Here is a 25,155-nt window from a genome sequence, read left to right as displayed (position 1 = left end):
CAAAATACCTCAGAAAAACAGCTGCAAGAAAGGATGATTTTCTGTGTGTATTCATGTATATGGAGGCCAGAGGATGAGGCCAGGTTTCTTTCTTGATCACTCTCTACCTCATGTTTATAAGACAGAGTCTATTCACTGAACCTGCAACCAGCTGGAGAGCTAATGAGCTCCATGGATCCTCCTATATCTCCTGCCCCAACCTGAGCTGAGGTTACAGATGCATGCTGTCATGCTTAGTTTTTATACAGGTGCTAGGATCCAAACCCAGGTCTTCATGCTTGTAAGGCAAGCATATTACCAATGAAGCCATCCCCCTCGGCTCTAAGAGATTTACTGCTACTTATGGTTTCAGAGCAAGGTCATCACCTCCATTGCTTTGGGAAGGACAGGAGGCATAATACTATGGTGAGAGGTTGTAATAGGGGAGGCTGTTCACCTGTGATGGCCAGAGATAGATAGATAGATAGATGGATGGATGGATGGATGGATGGATGGATGGATGGATGGATGGGATGATGCATGTGCAAGCAAGGGATCATGGGTAAGATAATATACCCTTTAAAGGCATGGTCCTAGTAACTAGAGTCTTCATGATCCAAATAGCTCTCAGGGACCTACCTTGAAATACTGTGGCAATGAGAAAGCAGCCCTTAAAAAATAGGAATATTTCATATGCAAACCACAAGAGGTAGAAAATAGCTTAGAAAATGATAAATTACTTTTCCTTTAAATAGCACTTTAATTGATAGAATACTAAATACATAATGTTTTAAACCAAACATAAAAAAATTCAAGGAAGTACTGGCCTTTCAGTCTGGTTTGAATCCCGGACCCCACCCCACTAAGAATTATTAGAAAGCCTCTCTGAAAGCTGGCAGATCTGTGAAAAGTATTGAGGAGACAGTAAATACAGACAGCTCTATTCATATGACTTCCATCTGTACTTAGGGACTAGGTGGCCTTGGGTAAGTCATCCTCTCATACTGAGCTCCATCTGTGCAATAGAGATTCCACCATGCACTGCCAAAGATGCCCTTAGAAGCCCCAGAAGAACATCTGAAAGCCCACCTGATGCTCAGTATATAGGGATCATTGCCATTAGCCCCTCACAAACCACTCCCACACATTCCTTCTGATTCACTCAGCCAACAACTTCCACATTCTTTTCCAGCTGATCATGCCAGAGGCTCCAGCCTCTCTTACTATCACTTCCCAACACTTCCAATGTGATCACTTTTACTCTCAAGGATGGGAGTAGGAAAGTGCAAAAATTATGAAGGCTGGTTAGTTACTATTCAATTTACTTATTTCATGGCTGGAATAAAAATAGAAGTTTTCAATTAATATCCAACAGAGAACCATTTACTTTCATTTTAAATGGATCCATTTACATTAAGTAAAATGTCTTTGAACACAAATTAGATACTTCCTAAATTTTACATGGTTATAATTTATATTCAGTAAGTAGAGAGAGTTTTAGGGGACCATTGAAAATGATGAAAGAGTTGTAGTTAGGACATATGTTTTGCTGCTGGGTCTTAGCTCTATGATCTTAGTGAAGTTGGGAGGCTAGATCTATCTGCAAAATAGTGATAATAATAGCATAATTAATTACTTCCTTCTATTATAATTCCACTTAGCACAGTGCCTTCAGTATATAATACTTGTATAGCTGTATGACTATGACATATTGCCTGCTGCTGGGAGCCTCCTCTGGACTGTGAAGCTAGTGTATTTCATTTCTCCCAGACCCTATATTGCATACAAATAAGTGGGACTGAGTACTCTCAAGTATGTCTGCTGAGTGTCAGCCAGGATGATGAAGAGCACTCATTGTCACCACTAGACTCAATGCAAGAGAGTTCTCAAGTTATAATCATGACAAACAGTATGTTTGGTTGCTGTTAATCTTCCAACCTGTGTGTGTGGTAAATGTGAAGTATGTTTAGGTCTGAAAGACATACCTTTTATTTGATAGTCTAACTCTCTCATCATACAGAGACAAGTGAGTCCCTATGGTCAAGTTAGTTACAAGCCTGGTGACAAGAATCTACTCCTACTGCCCAGTTTAGTGTTCCTTCTGTGACACACTGGACTACAGGGCTAAATTGACTTCCAACTCACAGCAAAGCTAGAACTTTTACTTAATTGAAAAATCTAAACAGCATTTGTGAATTTCTTTATTTTAATTCCTAGTTATAATAATTGATAGGCTAGATCTCTGTCACACAGAGAGGTTAATTGGACAGATCCTTAAATATTCTGAGAGCATTAGGTCTTGTTAGGAAAAGTTAAAAAACAAACAACAGAATATGGAAATATAGGGATATACATAATTTGATATTTAAATCAATTTGGGTTTTTTTGTTTTGTTTTGTTTTGTTTTGTTTTGTTTTGTTTTTAAGAGAGAGAGAATGGAGCATGTAATGGCTTGGAGACAGAAGGCATAAGGAGGACCATCAAGAGTTTCTCTAGAAATGGCAGTTAGGATGTCATACATAGTCACCTTGACAGTCTTGAAATCGATACCAAATATGTGAGCTTTGTATTCCAACGTAGTTCAGAAGCCATAAACTACCAAGGAACAGCATTGGTGATCTCTTTTGACCTCTAGCAAAGACAACTGAGCAATTTCACAGAGCATCTACCACAATTTTAGTCCCAAGGACCTTGAAGTTTTAATATATCTTTTAACAATAAAAAACAGCATGGAGGAAGAATTAATTCCTTTGGTCCCTTGAATACTAGGGATTAAAAGCATTCTTTGAATGTAAGCTCTTTACAAAGTATATCATGTGACACTGTGACAGGATGTTTGACTGTAGACATGGAAACATTCAGCAAAGCCAAAGAGGAAACAAGAACAAAGGACTCTATTAGCCATAAGTAGGTTATGAAGGAGAATAATACAATATTACCACATTGCTTATTGATATGCCTTGAGTGCATACCCTGGCTAAAGCTTTCCCTACACATCCACACTCTTCAGTCCTATGAGAAAGATGCCATTGTCCCATATTGGACATGAGAAGTGGCTTGGCCTCAAAAAGGGCTTCAAGTGCTCTCAGATTAAACACCTAACACAGTGAAATGTAGTAATGACCCTGAAAACCCACCTTTAACCTAGTGACCTATATCCTCAAGGAACTGGAATGAATGACTGGAAAGTAGCACAAACTTGCTAATACATTGTGGAAACAGTAAATTTTTGAGATATTTAAAAGAAGAAATTCTTGCCTTTGTTGAAAATAAAAAATATTTTTAAAAGAGCATGAAAAATAAGAACCCAGTGGTATTTCTTTTAGGTGTAAGCTCAATATGAGATATTACAAGATGATTCCTAATTCTATTATAATTCAACCTCAAAAGTAAGATGAAATTTTTTCAGAATTATATATAAAGAAGGTATGTAGATGTGACAGTCTTATTAAATAAGAAACACAGGGCCAAATGCAAAATTAAAAGCCCAAGAGGTCAGAGCAGTAGCTAAAACCTTTCTTACCCTTTGCTGCCACTGTCGTCCTTCCCCTCAGAAAGAGACCTACTTCCTATGTATCTGTGTCCTCCTCATCACTGCCTGTCTATACAGACCTCCAGGTCTTCTATGGTTGGTATTGAGATTAAAGGCGTGTGTCTCCATGCTGGCTGTATCCTTGAACACACAGAGATCTGCCTGTCATGTGATCGGGATTAAAGGTGTGAGCCACCACTGCCCAGCTTCTGCTATGGCTTGCTATTAGCTCTGACCCACAGACAACTTTATTTATTAACATACAAATAAAATCACATTTCAGTACAAATAAAATATCACCATAAAGGTAAGGAGAAGAAATAGTAGTTTGGGCCTCTTGGCTTTGCTCAGAATATAGCAAGAGCATTATGTAGGCAACAGATTTTAAAAGGGACATGATATAACAAATATTTCTGAGCATCACTCTGGGTGTAATCCTAGTAGAATCACCACCTTTAAATACCTTAACCTTCAATAGGAAAGAAATTAAAATAAATAAATAACTACAAACTGTGGCTAGTGATAGGAAGGAATGTCGATTGATAGGAATGGTCAGTCAAGGAAAGTCGCTAAAAGGTTTCATTTATGAAAGATTTGAAGGATGAGAAGGAAATAGACATAATCAAGAATAGAGATGGTACCCACCATGTCACTACTCTAGGGTGACCCAAAAGACCACGTAAATCCATTCACTGTAGAGTCTTTTGAAGACCCCCTTCAGGTTGGATAAAGGAAAGTCGAGAATAGCCAGCATTCTTATCTCTTGAAATTGAGTATATTTGCTCATGGAACAACAGGTTTCAGGAAGATGTGGGAAGCCACTTTTCAATAATCAGAATAATGGGATACTATAGAATAAGCTACCTTGGGCTCAGGAGACGTGAATTGGATCTACAACTCTCTAGGCTTGTGGTTCTGTTAAAAGAAGTCTGAAGTTCATTATTCCTTCTCAGGAATGAAGCTGGCTAGTGGTGAATGTCAGGTGGGACAGTATGCTGAAAAATGTCCAGTGTGCATGATTTATAATATGGATTCACCAATATGATTTCCATGTAAATCTGCCATTGAACTAGACAATGAATGTGCATTAAAAAAAAAAAAACCTGGGCTTCTGGGGTCCCTTTGATAAAATCTCTATGGAGGCTTAAATAATACACTGAAAGATGAGTAATGGGAATAAAGAAAGAGGAAGCCAGATACATCATTATGAATTTTCAAACCAAAAAGTAACTAGACCAAAGAGCTAGTCTGATGGTAGGCGATATTATGCTCATATAATGGTCTGGCATCAAAATCTCACCTAGCATTTCTTTAGCACATTACATTGATCGAGGTCTGTTCTTTCGTGTTTATCAAACAAAAAAAATAATAAATAAAAGTTTTAAACACTTTTCTTTAAATAAATGTTAAACTTACTTAAAAATTCAATGAGAACTAATGAACTTCAGGTCAATGAAAAATTTGAGAAATACATGCACTTCAAAAATTGCCATAGTATCATCTTCATAGGTTTGAATACCTTTTAAATATGGAATCCCACTGATTTGGATGTGTGTGTGTGTGTGTGTGTGTGTGTGTGTGTGTGTGTGTGTAGTGTCCTTACACTGGCAATACAGGCATACAATTAGACACTGAAAATCTTCATTTTATCAAGGAATTCATCTAGGGCATCCACAGAAGTAGTCTCATAGGAGTATGACTAAACTGAAAAATCTCTTGTTGGCTAGTGACATTTTAGCTTTCATAGCACCATCATTATGCATGTGTCTGCTCTAAGGCTGCTGTAAATCAACATTTAATTCTTGTACAGTAATGTGTACAATGTAATACTTGATAGGTGTCTGTTATAGAAATTCATTTATTTACTGTGCTATAGTTTTTTCATCATTATCTTCAAAGTATACCTATGGCAGTTTGAATGTAATTGGCATCCATCATCTCATAGGGAATGGCACTATTGGGAGGTGTGGCCTTGTTGGAGGAAGTATGTCACTGTAGGGTGGGCTTCAAGTTTCTTCTGCTCCAACTTTGCTCAGTATGACAGACAATCCATTTACTGATGCCTTCTGATCAAGATGTAGCTAGCACCATGCCTGCCTACATGCCCCCATGCTCCCTGCCATGATGATAATCGATTGAAGCTCTGAACTTTAAGCTACCCCCTCAATTAAACATTTTCCTTTATAAGAGTTGCCATGGTCATGGTGACTCTGCACAGCAATAGAAACTCTAACTAAAATAATACCTCTATGTGCCCAAAAAGTTAACTACAAATTAATATGCCATTTTGTTCTGTCAATGACATCTTCAATCTCACTCTTCCTATGATAAAAGGCATCAGTCATGTGGTTGAACTATGCCATGTAGAACTGTGTACATATACACATGATGTTTGCACAGCAATGACACTGTGTACTGACTTGTTCCTCAGAATGTATCATGATCATTAAGTGGCCTGTAACCATACATTAACTTACCTGCTTTGGTTGTACCTTGAGTTACTTGTCTCATCAAAGTTGTACAGCATGGTCTTCCCTTCAGGGGCATGCATGGTAGGGCTCTATATTTAGTGCCAAGATCTGCAACACACACAAGTCAGCCATGTTAGTCTAACACACCTGATTCTCTACACCATCTCTATGCAGTTAAATACACACACACACACACACACACACACACACACACACACACACACACACGTTTGTCCTGACATTCTGATATATTTTTGATAGAGCATGAGAACACCCAATGTTCTCATATGACTCTGTTCTAGGTGAAATTTCTCAGCTGCTTGGAATGACCAAAGCTGTACCAATTTTACAACACTTCTCATAAGCTTTGCCTGAATTCTTTCCATATATATCATAACTTCCTCTAATTAATTTTTCCTTCAAAGTTACAAAGCATGGATTCATAGAGTCTAGGGATGCTGGTGCTGCCTCTGACTCTCTCAGATCCCACTCACATTACTTGTATTTTTTTATGGTGTTCTGAAGGTCGCTCCCCAGTATAATGGGAGCTACTGTCTCCATTCTCTGAGGATGGAAGCAGAATATGAACTAGAAGCTTGTCTTGGTTTGGAAGTGATTAATGTAGATTCTGATGATGAAGGAAATGAAAACGAGAAATCTGGATAAGTAATCACTGTTCCAACAAAAACAATTTCAACAAAAAATGAGCCAGAGACAGAGAGAACAAACTGATAATGCCAACCACAAATAAATTATTCCCAAGTTTCAAAAACAGACTTTGTGATAGCATTTAAAGTTTTGTGGGGGGTTTGATTCATGAGACTTCTGAATATAACCGAGATGGAGAGGGACACACTTGCTGCCCTACCTGTCACGGATGTTGGAAACGGAATTTGAGCAGAGAAGTGAAGGTTTCAGATAAATGCAGGATTGTGCCAGGAAATGATTTGGTAGACACACTACCCAGGACTTCATAAACATAGAAGACATGACTAATTTTCTCTTTGTCATATTCCCTGGGCCAAACACCGCATGTCTTCCAAGACAAGCCGTGATACTCCCTCAAAGAGTAATAAGCCCTCAGTTATAAATACAAAATATGTGAGTGGAGGGGTGTCTTCAGACTGAAAGGAAGCAATCTACACAACCACAAATCAGCTAAACAACTAGTTCCCAGAGTGAGTGCTCTTCTCTAATCTCACTATCCAAATATAGCTAGCATTCCATGGAAACTCATGTTTTCAGTTATTTCTTTTGAGATTTTACATATGTAATATCATCTCAACAATAAAGAAATGTGCCTCCAACTATGAATGAATATATGTATGTTACTTGTTCTCTTTACTCTTGCATATTGATTTTTCCAGTTCATCGTTGTCTAAAAGTAAGCTCACAATTTTACATCCTTAGACTCTACTTACACCTGTCCCTTTGTCAATGGCTGAAGCTTCCTACCTGATAGTTACAAAGCCTAAAACATTGGAAATCAGCTTTGACTTAGTCTACCATCAAATGCAAGTCCTAAACTTCTGCCATCCATACAACAGCTCTATAGTCAGAATAACTGCGTGAATAAGAAAAAAGAGGGTGGGGGATAGGAATTAACCTCTGCAATGAAAGGACTTGAACAGTATTCCACAGTCTCTGTCAGTATATGGGAAACTCAGGACAGCTGGTAGGTAGTGTGTTTCTTGTCTGAATATGAAGGTTCAAACACTGGGAGTCAGGAAACACAGTTCCAATCTGAGGGCAGAAGACTGGTGTCTTAAGTAGGCTGGCAATGCCTGCTCTAACTCTTCTTTATTTAATTCCATTTGGGTCTTCTATTGATTGGATGAAGGCTTTCTGCATTAAAATAATCTTCTCTACTTAGTCCATGTCCTCAGAAGTTGATCTCATTCAGAAATACACTTGCAGATACTCTTTTGAGTAATGCTTAGCCAAATATCTGGGCAACCCGTGGTTCAGTTAAGTGGACATGTAAAATTAACCAGAGCAATCACCACAATATCTAGATGGGTTCAAGTTGTTCAATGTCATTATTTCCATATATTAACTCTTTCTCCATATAGATGGAGAAAGATTTAATTCCATTATATATATATATATATATTATATATAATCTCTTTGGTTATTTCATTGTATTCTTCAAAGCCAGTCCCCACTTACCTCCCACCTCTCACTAATGCAACTTACTCTAACTACTTTCTTTGAATTGCCTTTAGACTACAAAATTATCTTCTCCAAAAAGGGTTTGGACCTCTTTTATGAGGTTCTTTTTCAACCTTAGGACATCAAATGTGAGCTTTTCTATATACCAACCCTTCCTGCTACCCACACTCATGCTAGTTATGAGCTCATACAATGTCCAATATTTCTCTATCTAGGACTCTTTACCACCATAAACAAGGAACTACTTACTACAGCTCAACTTGAACAAGTGAATGCCTTAGCTCAAGAAATAAGTTCACCTTGTATACAACTATAGCCTTAGCATTCTGCTTTGTACTAGGAACTTGATGAAGGTCTGATGATCAGGCTAGGGGTGAAGGTCAGTGGTAAAGTATTTGCTTAGTATGTGCACAGCCATACAGACACAACAACAACAACACACACACACACACACACACACACACACACACACACACACACACACCCCAAAAGATATTGTGGTGATTGCTCTGGTTAATTTTACATGTCCACTTAACTGGACCACGGGTTGCCCAGATATTTGGCTAAGCATTACTCAACAAATACTGTCTTTTAACCAAATGATGAGCCAGTTCCCAATGGGCAGTTAGAACTAAGCCATCAGCTGCCAATCTAGGATACAAGCCATAGTTCCTTGTCACCTTATACTAGGTCTAATAAATGTACCTTAAGTCAGTCTATAAGCTCTATACTGGAAAAGAAGGGTTGATTCAAAACCATTTTCTGTGTTGGCCAGGGTTGCCTTTCATCAAAGTAAATCTCACAATGTTTTTTCTCTAGGGGAGCAAATATTGTTTTTTGTTTTTGTTTTGTTTTTTCCTGAGAGAAAATGTCTTCAACAGAAACCATTTGATTCATTTTTTAGACTTTCAGAGTAGAACCAAAGGCTGTTCTGCATAGTTCTGTTTGACATTGGGTTTAAAGGCACATCTACAAGCTCAGAAGCTCCATTTGTAAAATTAGAAACCTACTGCACATAAGGGGTTTTTGAGATCCTGGAGTGATGGTTCAGCAATTAAAAACTTGAAGTGTTCTGCAGAGGACCTGAATTTGGTTCTAAGCCCTAAAGACAGGCACGTCATAATTATCTGTTACTCTAGCCTCAGGGTGATATGATACATCTGGAAAACACACACACACACACACACACACACACACACACACACACACACACACACAATTTTAAAAATAAAATATGGGTTGGAGATTTAGCTCAGTGGTAGAGTGCTTGCCTGGCAAGCACAAGGCCCTGGGTTCGATCCTCAGCTCAAATAAAATAAAATAAAATATACATATTAAAATCTAATGTTTCAGAGTTGCTTGCTTGACTTAAGCAGAACCTATATAATTAGGAAAGCCCTGTTTCTTCCTACTGTTTTCAGGTGCCTCTTTTATCTCATCAAATTTCTGTCATACAGGTTGAAATTATTTCTGCTGAATACCACAATGCATAGCAGGCATTTACAATGGGGTGACATGGCCGACTAGACTGACATTTCAGCTTTTTAAACTGGAATTACAGTTCCTATAATTGTGATAATGTGAGACAAACCAACACCATTTCCCCTGGTTGGTGCCCAGCACCGGGAGCTGCTGGAGCTCACCAGCTGACTCACTTTGTTAGAATGGGACTGCACCCAGACTTTAAACTCCCCTGACTCCTTCAGAACCCTCCTTGAGCTTCTCCAACACTTGGGCCAGGTGAATGCATGATGAAAGCACCATGTTTTCTGCTGAAGCAGAGGCCTGGGAAGACAAGAGACTCTTACAGGTACCACTCCATGTCCATCTTCCCTTTCTCCTTGCTTTGCCCTGCTGATGTCAGGCTCCAGCATCTAGCACCAAGCCTTGCAGAGACTACTGAATCAATTCTGCCAGCCATGAACAGTCAAATCCCTATAATAAACAGATGCAATCCTACTCTTAGAGGCTCTCCTTCTCTACTCAGTCCAAAATCAATAAATTTCTAAGGAGTTTTCTAGCACACTGGCATCTCTCAGGCTAGAGAGCATTCTCAGAATGTTGGTGTATCTCTAAAGTATAAAAAAGAAATAATACCACCTTTAAAGATGAAGTGATTTCAGTATATGATGCCAAGTTATCACTTCTTTTAAAAGTTTAGAGACCTGGAATTCGAGTGCAGCATTGTGGTAGTTTACATGAGCTGACTAGTTCACAAAATGGAGAAATAGGAACCCATGGAGTCTGAGCTCTGAGGCCAGCTTTCTGGCTTTTGCTCAGCTGCATGAAATGCATCTCCATCTTCACTGGAACAATGCATATCTCAAGCCCATTGAAGGAGTATGTCTAAGAGTGAAGGCCAGTGAGACTGAGACCCCAAAATACCAACTCCACAGTGTAAGGGTGGGATGGAACTCATCTCTCCCTCACCCTTGATCCTTTAACCAACATGACTACAAGAGGAACCACCTGCCTCAAACTCCACCATGACTTAGTAACTTGGAATCAGCCCTTGCTCTAGTTTGTAACCTGAGTTCATATTCCCCAGACTAACCTACAATCTCAAGCAAAGGAATTAGCTCTCCATGGGCTTGAGCTAATGGTACCAATTGTGATCCTCCACTCTATAAGAAATTATCTTAAATGCCTCAAATAAATTTTTCAGACACAAGAAACAGAAACGCATAGTCAAAGGGGGCCAAGACACTCAGAAACAAGCCCCATGAACAAGAGAGCAAGCATAGAACTTTACTGTCATGGAGACTTCAGATATCAGAGTAAGCATGGAAAGATGGTAAAATAGGCACATCTGCCATGCATAAAAGAATTAAACCAAATGATATAAAGTAAACGAATATTTAAAGTGACTAGTAAATTATAAAATGAACTAAACAGAATGTTTATGAATAAAAATATAACCTCACAAAGCAAAACCCCAATGGATATGAAGTGAAATGGATAAAGATAAATCAATATGGAAATATATTGAAGAATTATTCAGAAAACATAAACAGAATAGCAGAAATGCCAGAATTTAGACTGTCTAGTCTAAATGAGAGAGAAAACACAATTGGAAATGAAGCAAAAAGAGTTTTCAAGCACACATCTGCCAAATGCTGTCCAGCAGTGAGGACAGACACAAAACCATAAATGTGGAGTTCACAAACATTCAGCTAAAGTAAGTAAAGATTCATTCATGTATAGGGACTGAAGAGATGGCTCAGTCAATAAAGGACTTCTGCAGGCTCAAGAACTGAAAATTATGAGATAGTGCCATTCAGAAAACATTGATCGTTGTTATTGTATGAGTGCAGGTGTACACATTCTGTGGTACCTATATGGAATTCAGAGAACTTTCTTGGGTATTGGTTCTTTCCTTCCACTGTAGGCTCCCAGAAGTGAACTCAGGCCATCAGGGCAGTGTAAGAAGCTCTTATACCAACTCAGATAAACCACAACAGTTATAGAGTCACTAAAGGGCACTCAGCATCATTATTATCAACAACTATCTGTATTAGATAGCACCTGAGCCACAAAATAGTCCATTTAAAACATTTATAATCTCAGCTTCTGTGACTCACAGTGGAGGTACAGCTTAGCTGAGGCCTCTACTTCAGGTCTTTTATGAAGCTGCAGTTGAGCTGTTGGCCATGGCTGTCATCTCTTCAAATGTTTGACCAGAGGAAAACTCAGTTCCAAGAATGTCATGGCTATAGGCAAGATTCTATGCCCTTCAGACTATTGGTCTGAGGACACCAGCTCCCAGTGGGCAACGGGTATCCATTGGTTTTGTGGGTTCTAAGAAGCCATCCATATGACAGGTGGTATGACAAGTTGCTACAACATGAGGAAGTAGGAATAGGAACATAAGTTCAGTCTACATCCTAATTGGACAAGTGATAGACCATCACTGTTGCCATATCCTATTCATATACAGTCCTTTATTGAAGGAAGGAAATTACTTAGGGGCATGAGTAGCAGGGGGCAAGAATCACTAGGGACTATCTTTGTTGCTACTTTATCAGGCTTATTAAAGCCACCCATCTTAGACCTAGTGGTTTGTGGCTACTTCTTCAAGGGAAAGGAAAACTTCTCCCCCAGAGTTACTTGCATTAAAATTTTCATAGTACTTTGTACAAAATAGTCACAGACTGAAAACAACCAGATGTCTAAGAAACATAGATTAGATAAACAAATCATAGTCCATTCAAACCTCCAACTATTACTAAGCAATGGAAAGAATGAAGGCCTGATGAATACAACCACATGAAACAACAGTGAACATTTCAAAAGTCAGAAAAGTCTAAAAATGGTGACCTTTGTTATATGAGGTTTGAAAACAAACAAGACTGATCTCCAGTGATGGAAATGAGGGGAGCTTTTCTTTCAGGGAGGCAGGTGGGACTAGCAAGATGGATGGTGGTGATGTTTGAGGGGTGGTGATTGCATGAGACCACATTTTTCAAAATACATTAAAGCATATAATTAAGATCTGTGCGCTTCATTCTATGTGGCTTTTACTTCAACTGAAGGTAATCCTAGGGCTAAGGGGATGGTTCTGTATATAAAGTGCTTGTTGAGAAAACATGAGTACCTGAGTTTAGTTCCCTAATATCCACAGAAAAAGCTGAGCATGAGGGTGTACACCTCTAATCCTGGGGCTGAAGATGAAGACAGGAAAGCTCCAGGGGCTTAATAGCCAGTTATTGGTGGAATTATTAAGGCCACTCCACGTAGTTAAAAGGGAAGTTTATTTTGTGGGGTAACTTACAAATGAAGGGGTAGGTCGCAGAGTCTGGCAAGGTAGAGGGTAGTCCGGCGGCGGCGTTCTCTGGAGAACTCTGCTCGGTCCACCTCTCGCGTCCGGCGTCCCGGAACCAAGAGAGTGAGTTCTTCCCGATCCTTCGTCTTCTGCTTCCTCCTCTGCCCCGCCTTGTGGGTGTGACCATTACCGAAGCCTCAGTGGGGGTTGGAACTTCCAGGCCAATGCTGGGATGCCTATCCACTACAGCCAGTCTAGTCAAATGTGCAAGCTCCAGGTTCTGCAAGAGACCCTGTCTCAACACATAAAGTGGAAATCAATACAGGAAGACAGCTGACATCAAACTCTGGCCTCTTCATGAGCACATACTAGTGTGTGCATCCACATGTACTACACACACATACCAAGAAAAGCTATATAAAGCAAAATGTAACCCGTGACATAAGGCACACATCTGAGATATAACCACATACCATGGCTCATATTTGAAAGTATAAGGAAGTCAGCAGGGAAGTACTGTAAGATATAGAGTCAGACAACTATGGTATTAGGCCCATGAATTTTAATACATGGAAGAAAAGACAAAAGAAAAATCAAAAGGCTCATTACATACAGGTAAGATGATAAGAAAGATAGACAACTGAAAGTTGGTATCTAATAACATACCCCTTTTTAAAATGAAGAAAACCAATACAAGATATGGTGATGCACACCTTTAATCTCCCAGTACTTGGAAGGTGGCCTTGTCTATATTGTAAGTTCTAGGCCAGCCAAGGCTACATGCTGAAACCGTGTCTTAAAAAAAGAAAAAAATAGGGGCTGGAGAGATGGCTCAGTGGTTTAAGGACACTGGCTGCTCTTCCAGATGTCCTGAGTTCAATTCCCAACAACCACATGGTAGCTTACAACCATCCATAATGAGATCTGATTCCCTCTTCTGTCATGCAGACATACATGCAGGCAGAACACTGTATACATAATAAATAAGTCTTTAAAAAAAATAATAATAAATAGCACAAACATGGCTCAAAAATAAATAAAACCAAGCATAGCAATTAACTAGTTAATAAGACATAAAAAACATGGCACCAACACCTGAAGTACACGGGGTCACAGACAGGTTATAAAAACTGACATTATCAGACCCAAAGAAGGTAGTTTCAACTTTTAAAGAATTGATTTCATACAGAAAACAGTTTCTGTTATAGGACTGTCAGTTCAAAGACAATGCTCAAAAGTACAGAATCAATAATGAAAACATATAGTAGCCATATCCAGAAATCTGTTCTGGGAGTTCTCATATTTTTAGAAAGTAAGAAATAAGAAAAGCTTTTGATAAAACAGAGGCTACAGGCATGACCATATTGCAATTTTTTAAGTCTCAGCTATATTATAAGTATTTTCTGAGGATGCTGTTAGCATGCATATGAATGCATATATTCTAGAAATGTAAGGATTTAGGAAGTGGTACATGTTAGAATAGCTGGCGAATTTTTCTAACCTATTTGAAACAAAAAGCCAGGGAAGAATTCAGGAACTGAAAATAAAGATTAAATAGATAGTACTGATAGGGGGAAAATTAGTTCTTTGAATCTGAAAACAAACCTCTGGTGATATTGTCCAAGGAGAAAGAAGACAGAGTTACAAGTGCAGGACCATTAAAAAAAAAACAAAACAACAACAAAAAAAAAACAGAGCTAAAACTTAAGCTTTTATGCAAAATGAAAAAATACAAAAAAAAAATTGCTTATTAAAATCAACCTGAAAAGAATTATAAAACTTGTATTATGCTATAATTAGTTTTAATAGAAATAAGATCACAGATGTGTGATATATAGAGCTATGTGCGAAATGTTAAATTACTGAAATGCATCTAAAAACATAACTAGACAAAGACACAATATTAATGAGTTGGACTCAAATCCCAGCAAAACCAGGGAGACAACTCAAGGGGTAAAGGCACCCACTGCCAGTTCTAACCACCTAAGTTAGATGGGGCCACATGATGGAAGCAAAGAATCAACTCTGGCAAGCTGTTGTCTGAATTCCTTAGGTATATTATGGTACATAAATATAAATGTGTGCCTGTATACACACACACACACACACACACACACACACACACACACACACACACAAATAAATGTTTTTAAAAGGGTAACAAAATCATTCCATATTTCCTTGTCATGCTTAAGTCTGAGGCTTCATGAAAACCCAAGAATGGTTAAGGATGTTTGAAGAAGCTAAAGGTAGTAAGATTTACCTTACCAGGTGTAAAGAACAGTAGAACCCTTAAAGTGTGTTGACATACTGTGATTACTTTTCAAGAATGGAAAATAAAATAATGAGACTGGAAATCCTCAAAAGAGAGAAGTAACACTATGTAAATGTCACATATGATAGAGCTCCAGATGTTTTTCACATATAATGCTGTCATAACAATCTGCATCAGGCTAACCTCCAATGTCAGCCCATGCACAAAACTCAATAATCAGCTAGTTACAGACTTAATGAAAAAGCAAAGTATATAACTCTTCAAGACAATACAAGAAGTCATGACCACACTGTAGGTACTATTGCTCCAGTAAGTTATAAAAGGCACAAGCCTGTCTACATTAAACCTGGACAGGTATGCTGGTGCTCATGGGTGATGCTAAGTGTAGAATGAAGAGACAAACCACAGAGGAAAAGAAAGAAATCATAAATGTATAGAACTGCAATTTAACATGTGTATTTATAAATCACACCCAGAAAATAGAAAGTAAAAAAAAAAAATTATAATAGAACAAAAAAAATTCACTGAAGAAAACTTCACATGGCTTCCAAGCGAAAGGATGCTTCACTCTCTGGCTAATTAAGGAAATACAATTATAAAAGACAAGAGCATCCTCTCTTTAGCATTACCAAAGTGGATTGATTGGCACTTTCTGCATTGCTAGAGTTGAGCAATCACTTTAGAGGCTGTGTGATATGTTCTTAGATGCTGTAGCTATGCCTACCCCAGGAATATCAATGTCTGCAAGAGTGTTCTGCATATGTGCACAAGGGGACATGCCCAAAAGTGTAAATAGACAAACTATTTATAGAAACAAAAGCATGGAACCAGATGTCTAATGGAGCAATACAAAAATAAATCATACCACTGGGCGGTGGTGGCACACGCCTTTAATTCTGGCACTCAGGAGGCAGAGGCAGGCAGATCTCTGTGAGTTCGAGGCCAGCCTGGTCTCCAATGGGAGTTCCAGGAAAGGTGTAAAGCTACACAGAGAAACCCTGTCTCGAAAATCCAAATAGATAGATAGATAGATAGATAGATAGATAGATAGATAGATAGATAGACAAATCATATCATGTGGTGACACCAGGAAAGCAGAATAAACTATGACCATCTGATGGGCTGTGTGTGAATCTCAAGGATATGAGGGGGTGTACAATAGTTACTAAAGAAATATGTAAGTGGAGTTATTCTTGGTAGAAAATTTAAGACCTGAAGAAGGAAGCAATATATCCAGGAGGCAAGTGGGTAGCTGTGAATAAAATCAAGAAAACAATAAACACAAAAGTGCTAATAGTATTTATTAATGAGGGAGCAAAGGGATAAATGGAATGGAGAAGATGAGCTGTGGGTATCACAAAGGTAAGCATTTCCCTTTTATTCTTAAAGAAGATGGGATAGAGAGGGAGGGCAATGAAAGAGTTATCTTGACAGAGTGAGCCATTATGGGGTTAGGGAGAAATCTAGTGCTAGGGAAATCCCCAGGAACCCACAAAGATGTCCCCAGCTAAGACTCATAACAATGGTAGAGAGGGTGCATGAACTAGACTCCCTCTGTACTCAGATTGTCATCATAGAGCCTAAATTGATGGAAGCAGATACAGAGACCCACAGCCAAGCACTTAGCCAAGCACTTAGCCAAGCTTCTGGACTTCAGCTGAAGAAAGGGAGGAGGGATATAGGAGCAAGGGGGGTCTAGATCATGATGGGAATAACCACAGAGACAGCTGACCCAAGCTAGTAGGAGGTGATGGACTCTGGACTGACAGCTGGGGAGTCTGCATGGGACTACACTAGGCCATCTGAATGTGGGTGACAGCTGTGTGACTTTGTCTGTTTGTGGGTCCCCTGGCGATGGGACCAGGACTTAACTCCAGGTACATGAACTGGCTTTTTATCATGCAGTGCCTTACTCAGCCTTGATGCAAAAGGAAGGGGCTTGCTTCTGCCCCAACTTGGTATGCCAGCTTGTGTTGACTACCTAAAGGAGGCCTTACCTCCTATAAGGAGTAGAGGGAGGGAGGTCAGGGGAGTGGGAGAAGGGGAGGGAGGGGGTACAATGGTTGGTATATAAAAATGAAAAATGTAAGTAAAACAGATAGGGAACATGAAGACACCATGCTTTGTCAGTCTATACCCTTCTTGTATTTTTATAAAGACTTTGCATTTATTTTGGAATTTAATGATTCCAAAGAAAATTAATTTTTTTAAAACTCAAAAGTCTGACTAGCAGGGAGATTAGAGAAGCAGCCACCTCCGTGGACAATATCTCCATCATCTCCTTCACATCCAAGCCAACATCACTTGCCCATACTGTTATGCTGGAGCTCTCCTTTTACTTAAAGCTCCCATGTAGGTTGCTCACTAGCACTGCATAATTAGTCCCTGTGGGCACCTGAATTTACAGTCCTATGTTAAGGCAGCATCTGCAGATGTGTTAGTTCCACACCAGTACCACTCATCAATTACTGAGCCAGCACTCTGCACTTGCACAAACTCATATTGAAAATTATTTCTCTTAAGATTTGACTTTGCCCCTTAGCTTCCCTCCCAGCCATTCTCTTTCTTTCTATGTTTCTTTCTTGGAGGGTATATTTTTTTCTCAATGACAGCAGCATTCATTTCCAAGACTCAGCAGGGCCCTCAACATTCTTCCACCAACAGGAATCCTCCTTTCATTTTTATGCCACATAAGCAGTTATGTTCCAGTTGTTGATCTGTGGTCAGAAATGGATAGGTATCACTTCAAGAGTGTTTTGCCTTCTACAGTTCTCAAGGGCTCTTGCAGGAGATTTTTTTTAGCACACAGTTTAGCATGTGAGCAAACTGTAGTGTGTCACCCTGAATAATAGAGGCCATCCAGAAGGGCTGCAACACAAACAGTAGGCTACTTTCTTGTTTCTGCTCCCAAGAGGTGGTCATACCAACGTGGTTCTTATTTGCCTTTTACAATGGACATTTTCACAGTCTCTCCCTTTCTTAGTGTCCTGGTACTTCCAAGGCTGGGGTTGGAAGGATACTATTCAGTTTTAAGTCTACTTGTCTGCCTCAGAGCCTTTCTGATGACCAGGGGGACCTTAACTAACAGACAAGAATAAAATAAATTCTGATGCCTAAAACGACAGTGTTATATCTAATAAATTCTCTGAACCCTGCACATATTGTCTTTGTCAAGTTTCTTTTCACTCTACTTCCAGATGTCTTTTCACAAATTCACTCACTGCAAATGCTAGGTACAATATGTGAGCATGTCCAATATATCTGGGATTTGTGAGAACTATTGTGTGACTTGTCACAGAATATGACATGTGCATCACTTGGCCATGTGTGGCTCTAGCTTCTTGTTCTTATTCATAGACACATTCTGGAAACATAAGCGCTAATTCCATGAAGAAAGAGTGGCATTTATTTACAGTGTAACAATATAGATGGGGGGTTGGGGTTGGGAACAGTTTTTCTAGAAGTGATACAGTCCAGTAGGCAACATGTTGACTTTGCTTTCTACTAAATTAGGCTCAAATCTAGTTTCTGCCATTTGACTGTGTAAAAAAATAAATAAATAAATAAAAAATAAAAAATAAAAATCTGATCAAGTCTCTTAAGCTTAGCTATCTGTTTATACCAACCAGGACTATGAGGACACTACATTGACATGAAGACTAAGATTCCACATATGATACCCTATATTCAGTGTCACCTCATAAATTCAGTAAAAATAAAGATGATGGTTGTAGGAAGAAATAAGACCAGAGCCAGACATATGGCTCAGAGGGTAACGGCTTGGAGTACAAGCCTAGTAACCTGTGTTCAATCCTGGAAATTCATGTACAAGTGGAGGAGAGAACTAAGCTGTCTTCTTACCTCCACATGTGCACAGCGGCACGCATGTCTCTCCCTGGCATGACAGTAATAAATACATTTTTAAAAAGAAGAACCAAGATCAACAAAGTAAATTAGATCAAATTCTAAATGGCTGGGTAGCATAGGAGTTCAAATCTTTCTTGGGAAGATTAGGGTGGTTTCAAAAGGAAAGATAATGTATATATCTGTCTGTGAAGTCCAGTAAGGTGAAGGAAACACTTGAGACAAGGGTTACAAAAGGTACAATAGTCTATATTAGTGATGACCTAGTCTACAAAAGAGTGGGAAGCGAGTTAAAAGCTGAGTTAACTGTAGATGTAACCGTCTTGTTAAATAAGAAACACTGAGCCAGTTGCAGAGTTAAAAACCAAGAGATCAGATCAATAGCTAAGAGCCTTACCTTTCACTGCTTCTGCTGTCTTTCCTCTCCACAAGAGAATTACTTCTGTGTGTCCTGTCTTTTTTATAGACTTTCTGTTCTGTTTTCTCATTGGTTGTAAACCCAGCCACTTGATCTCCTCGTCACTGCCTGTCTATACAGACCTCCAGGTCTTCTATGGTTGGTATTGAGATTAAAGGTGTGTGTTTGCCATGCTGGCTGTGTCCTTGAACACACAGAGATCTACCTAGCTCTGCCTCTCAAGTGCTGGGATTAAAGGCATGCACCACCACCGCCCAGCTTCTGCTCTGGCTTGCTCTGACCTCAAGGCAACTTTATTAACATACAAATAAAATCACATTTCAATACAAATAAAATATCACTATAGTTAACTGGTGATATAAGAGGAGGCAGAGATGAAAAAAGGAATAAAGGAAAACAGATAGTGTGGTGGAAGACAGCAGTGTTGTTGATGAGCTGGGCAAGAATTAGTGCTAAAAGAATGGAAATGCTTAATGCAGGGAGAAAGAGATTGATATCAGTAGAAGCAAAGATGTAAGAAAACTCCAGATAACTGCCGAAGCCAGCCAGACTGTGTAGGGAGAGGGGGGGGGGGCAGGGAGGGAGAGAGGAAGCAGAGTAGGGGGGAATGGTCCCAAGCCTGTCTCAGGAGTGGGAGGAGATCAACAACCTGGGACGATGAAGCTTGGTAGCCCTGCATATCACGTCCTGCTTTGCTAGTAACAAAACTTCATCCACATTACACTGAGAGTATTCCTAGGCCATGAGAAAAGCCCTATACAAATGAAGTAAGTCATACAATAAGCAAAAACACACCCAACTGGAGCAACCTTAGAGAAGATCTTGGGATGAGACTATAGGTTGGAGTGATGGTTGTCCAACACAGGGAAGTGAGATCAGTAAGGTAACTATGCACTGAGTAGAAGGGAAAGCCTTTGTAAGAAGTATGGTGGCCCTACTACTTCTCTTTGTGGATCCAGTGGAGTTATTGTTGGTGGCGGTAGGGGCAGGGGGGGATCTTCAAGGACGAGGCTGCTTCTTGGAAGCAGCTGAGAACAGGAAGGGTGGAGGAGCCTTCCCCATACCTATCTTGATATGATGGGATTGCTCTGTGGTGCCAACTCACTAGCTAGTTTGTCCTTGTGGCCATTTTTCTGAGGCACTAAAGGGTTTGCCCTACCGATGGATGTATGGAGTGGTAGAATAGACTAGGTAACCATCAGTGGGTAAAACAGATGATATTACTTCAACACGTTCAAGAAATACGAAAGTAGGAAACATTAACTAGGGAAACTGACCTGAAGAAGGCAGCAATTCTAAAGCCAATGTTGGGTCCTGCTCCTTGGCTGAGCTGCTTTCTCTGTAACAAGGATCTTCACAAATCCCTCTCCTCTGACACTGTTCAAATCTAGAAGATTAATGGGGATGATGGAGCTCTTTCTCATTAGAGTAAGCTAGTAAAAAAAACTTTGAGGCATACCATCTCATTTTGCCATTATAATTAGCATAGAGCAAGGTTTATTTTTCTTAAAATCAATAAAATTGACTAAATTTTGCATTTTCAAAAATGCATAGAGACATAGAATCAGTACTGAGCTGTAATCAAGATAAGTCTCACTGTTCCACCTCCCAAAGCAGCCTCTCGTCATGACCTAACTAGTTCTCCTCCCTGACCCAAGCAGCCCTTGGTCTATTCTAAATCTACATCACAAAACTCAAACATTCTTTTTTGCTGGTATAATAGCAATGCCAACACCAGAACAAGGTGACTGTCCCTAGTCTTAAAAGTCTTAATATGTTCAAAAAAAAAAAATCAAATGCCACTAAGAGGCCATTATTTGGAGCATTTGGGGTTTTCAGATAAGGAATGTTCCAGTAAGGTCTACTAAAATCTAGACATTTTCAAACTCTGAAACACAGTTGGTTTCCAAGAATTTCAGGTAAATAATATTCTACCTACAATCATAATATCTTGGACCAAGTCATATTTCTAGTGCCGGGCCTGACTTGAACTTTATAGATAAAGAAACTGAGTCTTTGAGAAAATTTAGGAAAAGGAAAAAGAATTGCCTATAGTTATAATGTTATGGGTCTGGAGTCATTCAGAGATTCATCAGTCTGACCATGAATAAATTTTAATAAAGAAGAGGCTTTATTAAATAGTGGCCAAGACAATGAATACTGGCCAGGTCCATACGTGAGATTCATACTCAGAGTGTGGCACCAAATTACATTAGTCAGGGACTTATAAAAGCAGAACTAACAAGGCTCTGTATTTTATGCCTTCATGCAATCAGAGACAAACACACATCCTGATGTACTTCCTACCTACATACTTCCTGCCTACCTGTGATCAGTTGGGGCTGTGCAGTCGGGGCAATCAAGCTTGTCTACAGAAACAAAAACACATAACTTGTTACCTTATGTGAACAACAGCATTCAGCATTCCAGGAATATATCTGTCCTTGGGCAAGTGGGGCTTTACAGGTTAGAGTCAGTTTTGTTTTATAGATCTCCTAAGCACAGTAATTTAAACTTAAAACATAACATTAGCCTCACAATAAAGGAGACATGTCACAGCTTGATTTTAAGACTGTCTGACCCTTAAGAGATATTTTCTTATTTTAAATAATCTTATTATTTTTTAATTGTGTATGTACATGGTGGGGGGAGGTATATACATGGGTTTGGATGTACATGTGCATGCAGATGATGGAAGAGGCCAGTAGAGAGCATTGGATACCCCTAGAGAGCACTCTCAACCACTAAGCCATCTCTCCAGCCACCTAGATCTATTTTCTTAACTTTGTTCTGATTGTGCCTTCATAGGATCCAAACTGTAGGACAGAATGGAAAACATTCTAGAGAGCTAAGTGCTAGAATCCTCTTACTTTTTAAAATAACAATAACCATGGAGAAGGAGAGATACAGGTAAAATTTGGTTAATTTTACTAATAAAGAAATAAAAACAATAAGCAAGTATAAGATAAGATAAGGCTATGATCTTAGAACATCTTCCTTGCAACCTTCGTGAAATGTGAAGAAGATAACACCTAGGCCCCTTATGCTCTCTGTCACAGTCCTGTATTTTGTAAAGCAAAATCTAGACAAATTAGATCCAGTGCTGTAGCTGTTCCAAAGCCATGAGCATCAGCTTCCTAAAATTCCTAAGCAGAGAAAAGTTTCTTCATTCTGTGGTTTGTATTTCAGGTTGGAGTCCCCAACCAGATCTCTAGTAATGGAAGCCCCAAAAGGGGTAGAAATAAATGCAGAAGCGGGCAATATGGAAGCCACCTGCAGAAGTGAGCTGAGACTGGAGTCCAAGGATGGGGAGGTAAGGAGTGGGAAGGATAGAAATTGGGAGTCCACTGGCCTGAGGTCCAACCTTTCCTCTAGGCTGATTTGCACTGAGATTAATCTTACACAGTATCAACCCAAGGAGCCCACAAGACAGTTGAATAACATGATTATAAGTCAAGCCCACAGTACATAAAAGTTATGATTCATTATTTATGAAGTGCTGGGATTAAGTTGTGTATATACCCATGTGGCTGAAAATGAACTTAATTCACATGTACTTCTTTTATGTTATGTGCTTGGGTTCTCTTTGAGAATGGGAAGTTGGGTCTAAGCATTATCCTGAGTGAGAACAAGCCAGAAACTAACAAGGTCAGAATAGATGGCCAAAGAGTAAAGTGCTGTTGACTCTCCTTACCACAACACACCAGTAATTGAACACAAATGCCACTTGCAATTTTATAGACAAGTTATGCCAAGTGCCCATAGCAGCAAGAGTCTGATATGACTGCAGATTAAAAAAGGGTTTTTAACTGTTCATAGGTGAACTGTTTTGTTTAAGAATGAAATTAAAAAGGGTAACCTGACTTTTTAAGATAAAATACTACTCCACATTGCATATCTACATAGAGGCTGTCTAGCTCTCTTGCATATATATCCACCCAGTGAGTATCTTTAAAAAAAATGTTTGGTTTAGTTAGACATTTGCTTTTTTTTGTTTTAAAAGATTTTGTCTGATGGAGCCTTCCATTATGACAACTGCCTCTTCAAATAGCCATGAACTGCAAGTCACACTCATAAAAACAGAAACTGATTCATAAAGGCAGCTCACAACCACTCAAAGTTGACCTACGGAGGAGGCAGTTATAATCAAAAACCCAATGACACCTTTTGCCACAGCTAATTTTTTAATATATATCCAGCATTTCTCAAAGTATATTCTGTTGCATATTGGTGTCACCATTAGAAAAAGAAAGCAAGAGGAAGGCTTACTAATCTTTTTTTGTTTTTGTTTTTATTTTTTTTATTTGTTTGTTTTTGTTTTTCAAGACAGGGTTTCTCTGTAGCTTTGAAACCTGTCCTGGAACTCGCTTTGTAGACCAGGCTGGCCTCAAACTCACAGAGATCCACCAGCCTCTGCCTCCCGAGTGCTAGGATTACAGGCGTGTGCCACCACCTCCCGGCTTACTAATCTTTTAAAACATGTATTCTATGTATTCTAATGTCTTCTGGGAACTTCATATTGGCCATGGGCATGCAATGCCTTGTAGTAGTAGAAACTGTTTACTGGGTCATTCCCACATTTATTTGACTCTATGACACTAATCTTATTCTGCATATCACACATTTTGCAAAAATGCTAGCATCAATCAATAAGGCATGACCTTGCTAGATTACAGGTGCATGTGAAATTAGAGACTGACTTTTATTTTAAGACTTATTTATTTTATGTATATGAGTCCTCTATCAACTTTATGCCAGAAGGGGGTATCAGATTCCACTCTAGATGGTTATGAGCCACCATGTGATTGCTGAGAATTGAACTCAGGACCTCTAGAAGAGCAGCCAGTGAGTGCTCTTAACCTCTGAGCTTCATAGAAGCTGTCTTATCCCCACTACCTGCATTGTTAAGCCCACATCAGTACTTGTTAAGGTTTAAATTGAATGGAATATTCAGCTCTTTCTGAGTTTCAAGGATTTATATGGCAGCCTCTGACTGACGCTTTGTTTGCTATTTTTCTCTCTCTAGATTAAGTTAGATGCTTCGAAAATCAAACTACCTAGGCTGCCTCGTGGATCCTACACACCCACAGGAACAAGGCAGAAGGTCTTCGAGGTCTGCGTCTGCGCCAATGGGAGGTTATTCCTGTCCCAGGCAGGAACTGGTTCCACTTGTCAGATAAACACAAGTGTCTGCCTTTGAAGGACTATCCATAGTGGACAATTGTTGGCAGCATAAAGGCCCTTTTTGGCTTGAGACACTGGCTGCCAGCTATTTTTACTAGAACACAGAAAGCCTATCAAAGACCTTGTGTGTGTGTGTGTGTGTGTGTGTGTGTGTGTGTGTGTGTGTGTGTATGAGTGGGTTGTGTGTGTATGGTGAGTGGATATAAATATATATAAATATATATAAATAAATATATATATATCCTCTGTATAAAATGAGGTTTCAGTACAAAAGGAACCATGGGTGACCCTGTGACATTATCCACTCTCATTTTTCCACCCCACCCCCATCACCCACATGACAGAATCTAAGCACCCATTCACGCCCAGCATTCCCCAGGCAATTTCAAATCACACAGTGGATTGAGCACTTAGAGAATATGCATCGATATTTTCAAGCAATCCCCTAGTTTCTCTCTTAGAGTCATTAGAGGCAGTGATGGCGGGAATCTTTGGATC

General features: G+C 39.3%; 1 protein-coding gene across 5 annotated transcripts in view; it reads left to right on the top strand.

Annotated features, from left to right (window-relative positions):
- The window catches only part of Sgcd (sarcoglycan delta), a 952,204-nt gene extending 927,386 nt beyond the window's left edge, over nt 1–24,818 (top strand). For all 5 annotated transcript variants that reach the window (XM_036196810.1, XM_036196806.1, XM_036196808.1 and 2 more), the window contains 2 exons: nt 22,663–22,786; nt 24,500–24,818. In XM_036196810.1, the coding sequence (XP_036052703.1) occupies nt 22,663–22,786; nt 24,500–24,673 (298 nt within the window). In that variant the 3' untranslated portion in view covers nt 24,674–24,818. The remainder of the gene's footprint in view (nt 1–22,662; nt 22,787–24,499) is intronic.
- Nucleotides 24,819–25,155: the final 337 nt, after the last annotated feature.

This window comes from Onychomys torridus, chromosome 8 (assembly GCF_903995425.1).
Source record: "Onychomys torridus chromosome 8, mOncTor1.1, whole genome shotgun sequence".
Lineage (NCBI taxonomy): Eukaryota > Metazoa > Chordata > Mammalia > Rodentia > Cricetidae > Onychomys > Onychomys torridus.
Note: the sequence above shows the minus strand (reverse complement) of the source record. Positions and strands in the feature narration are given on the sequence as shown.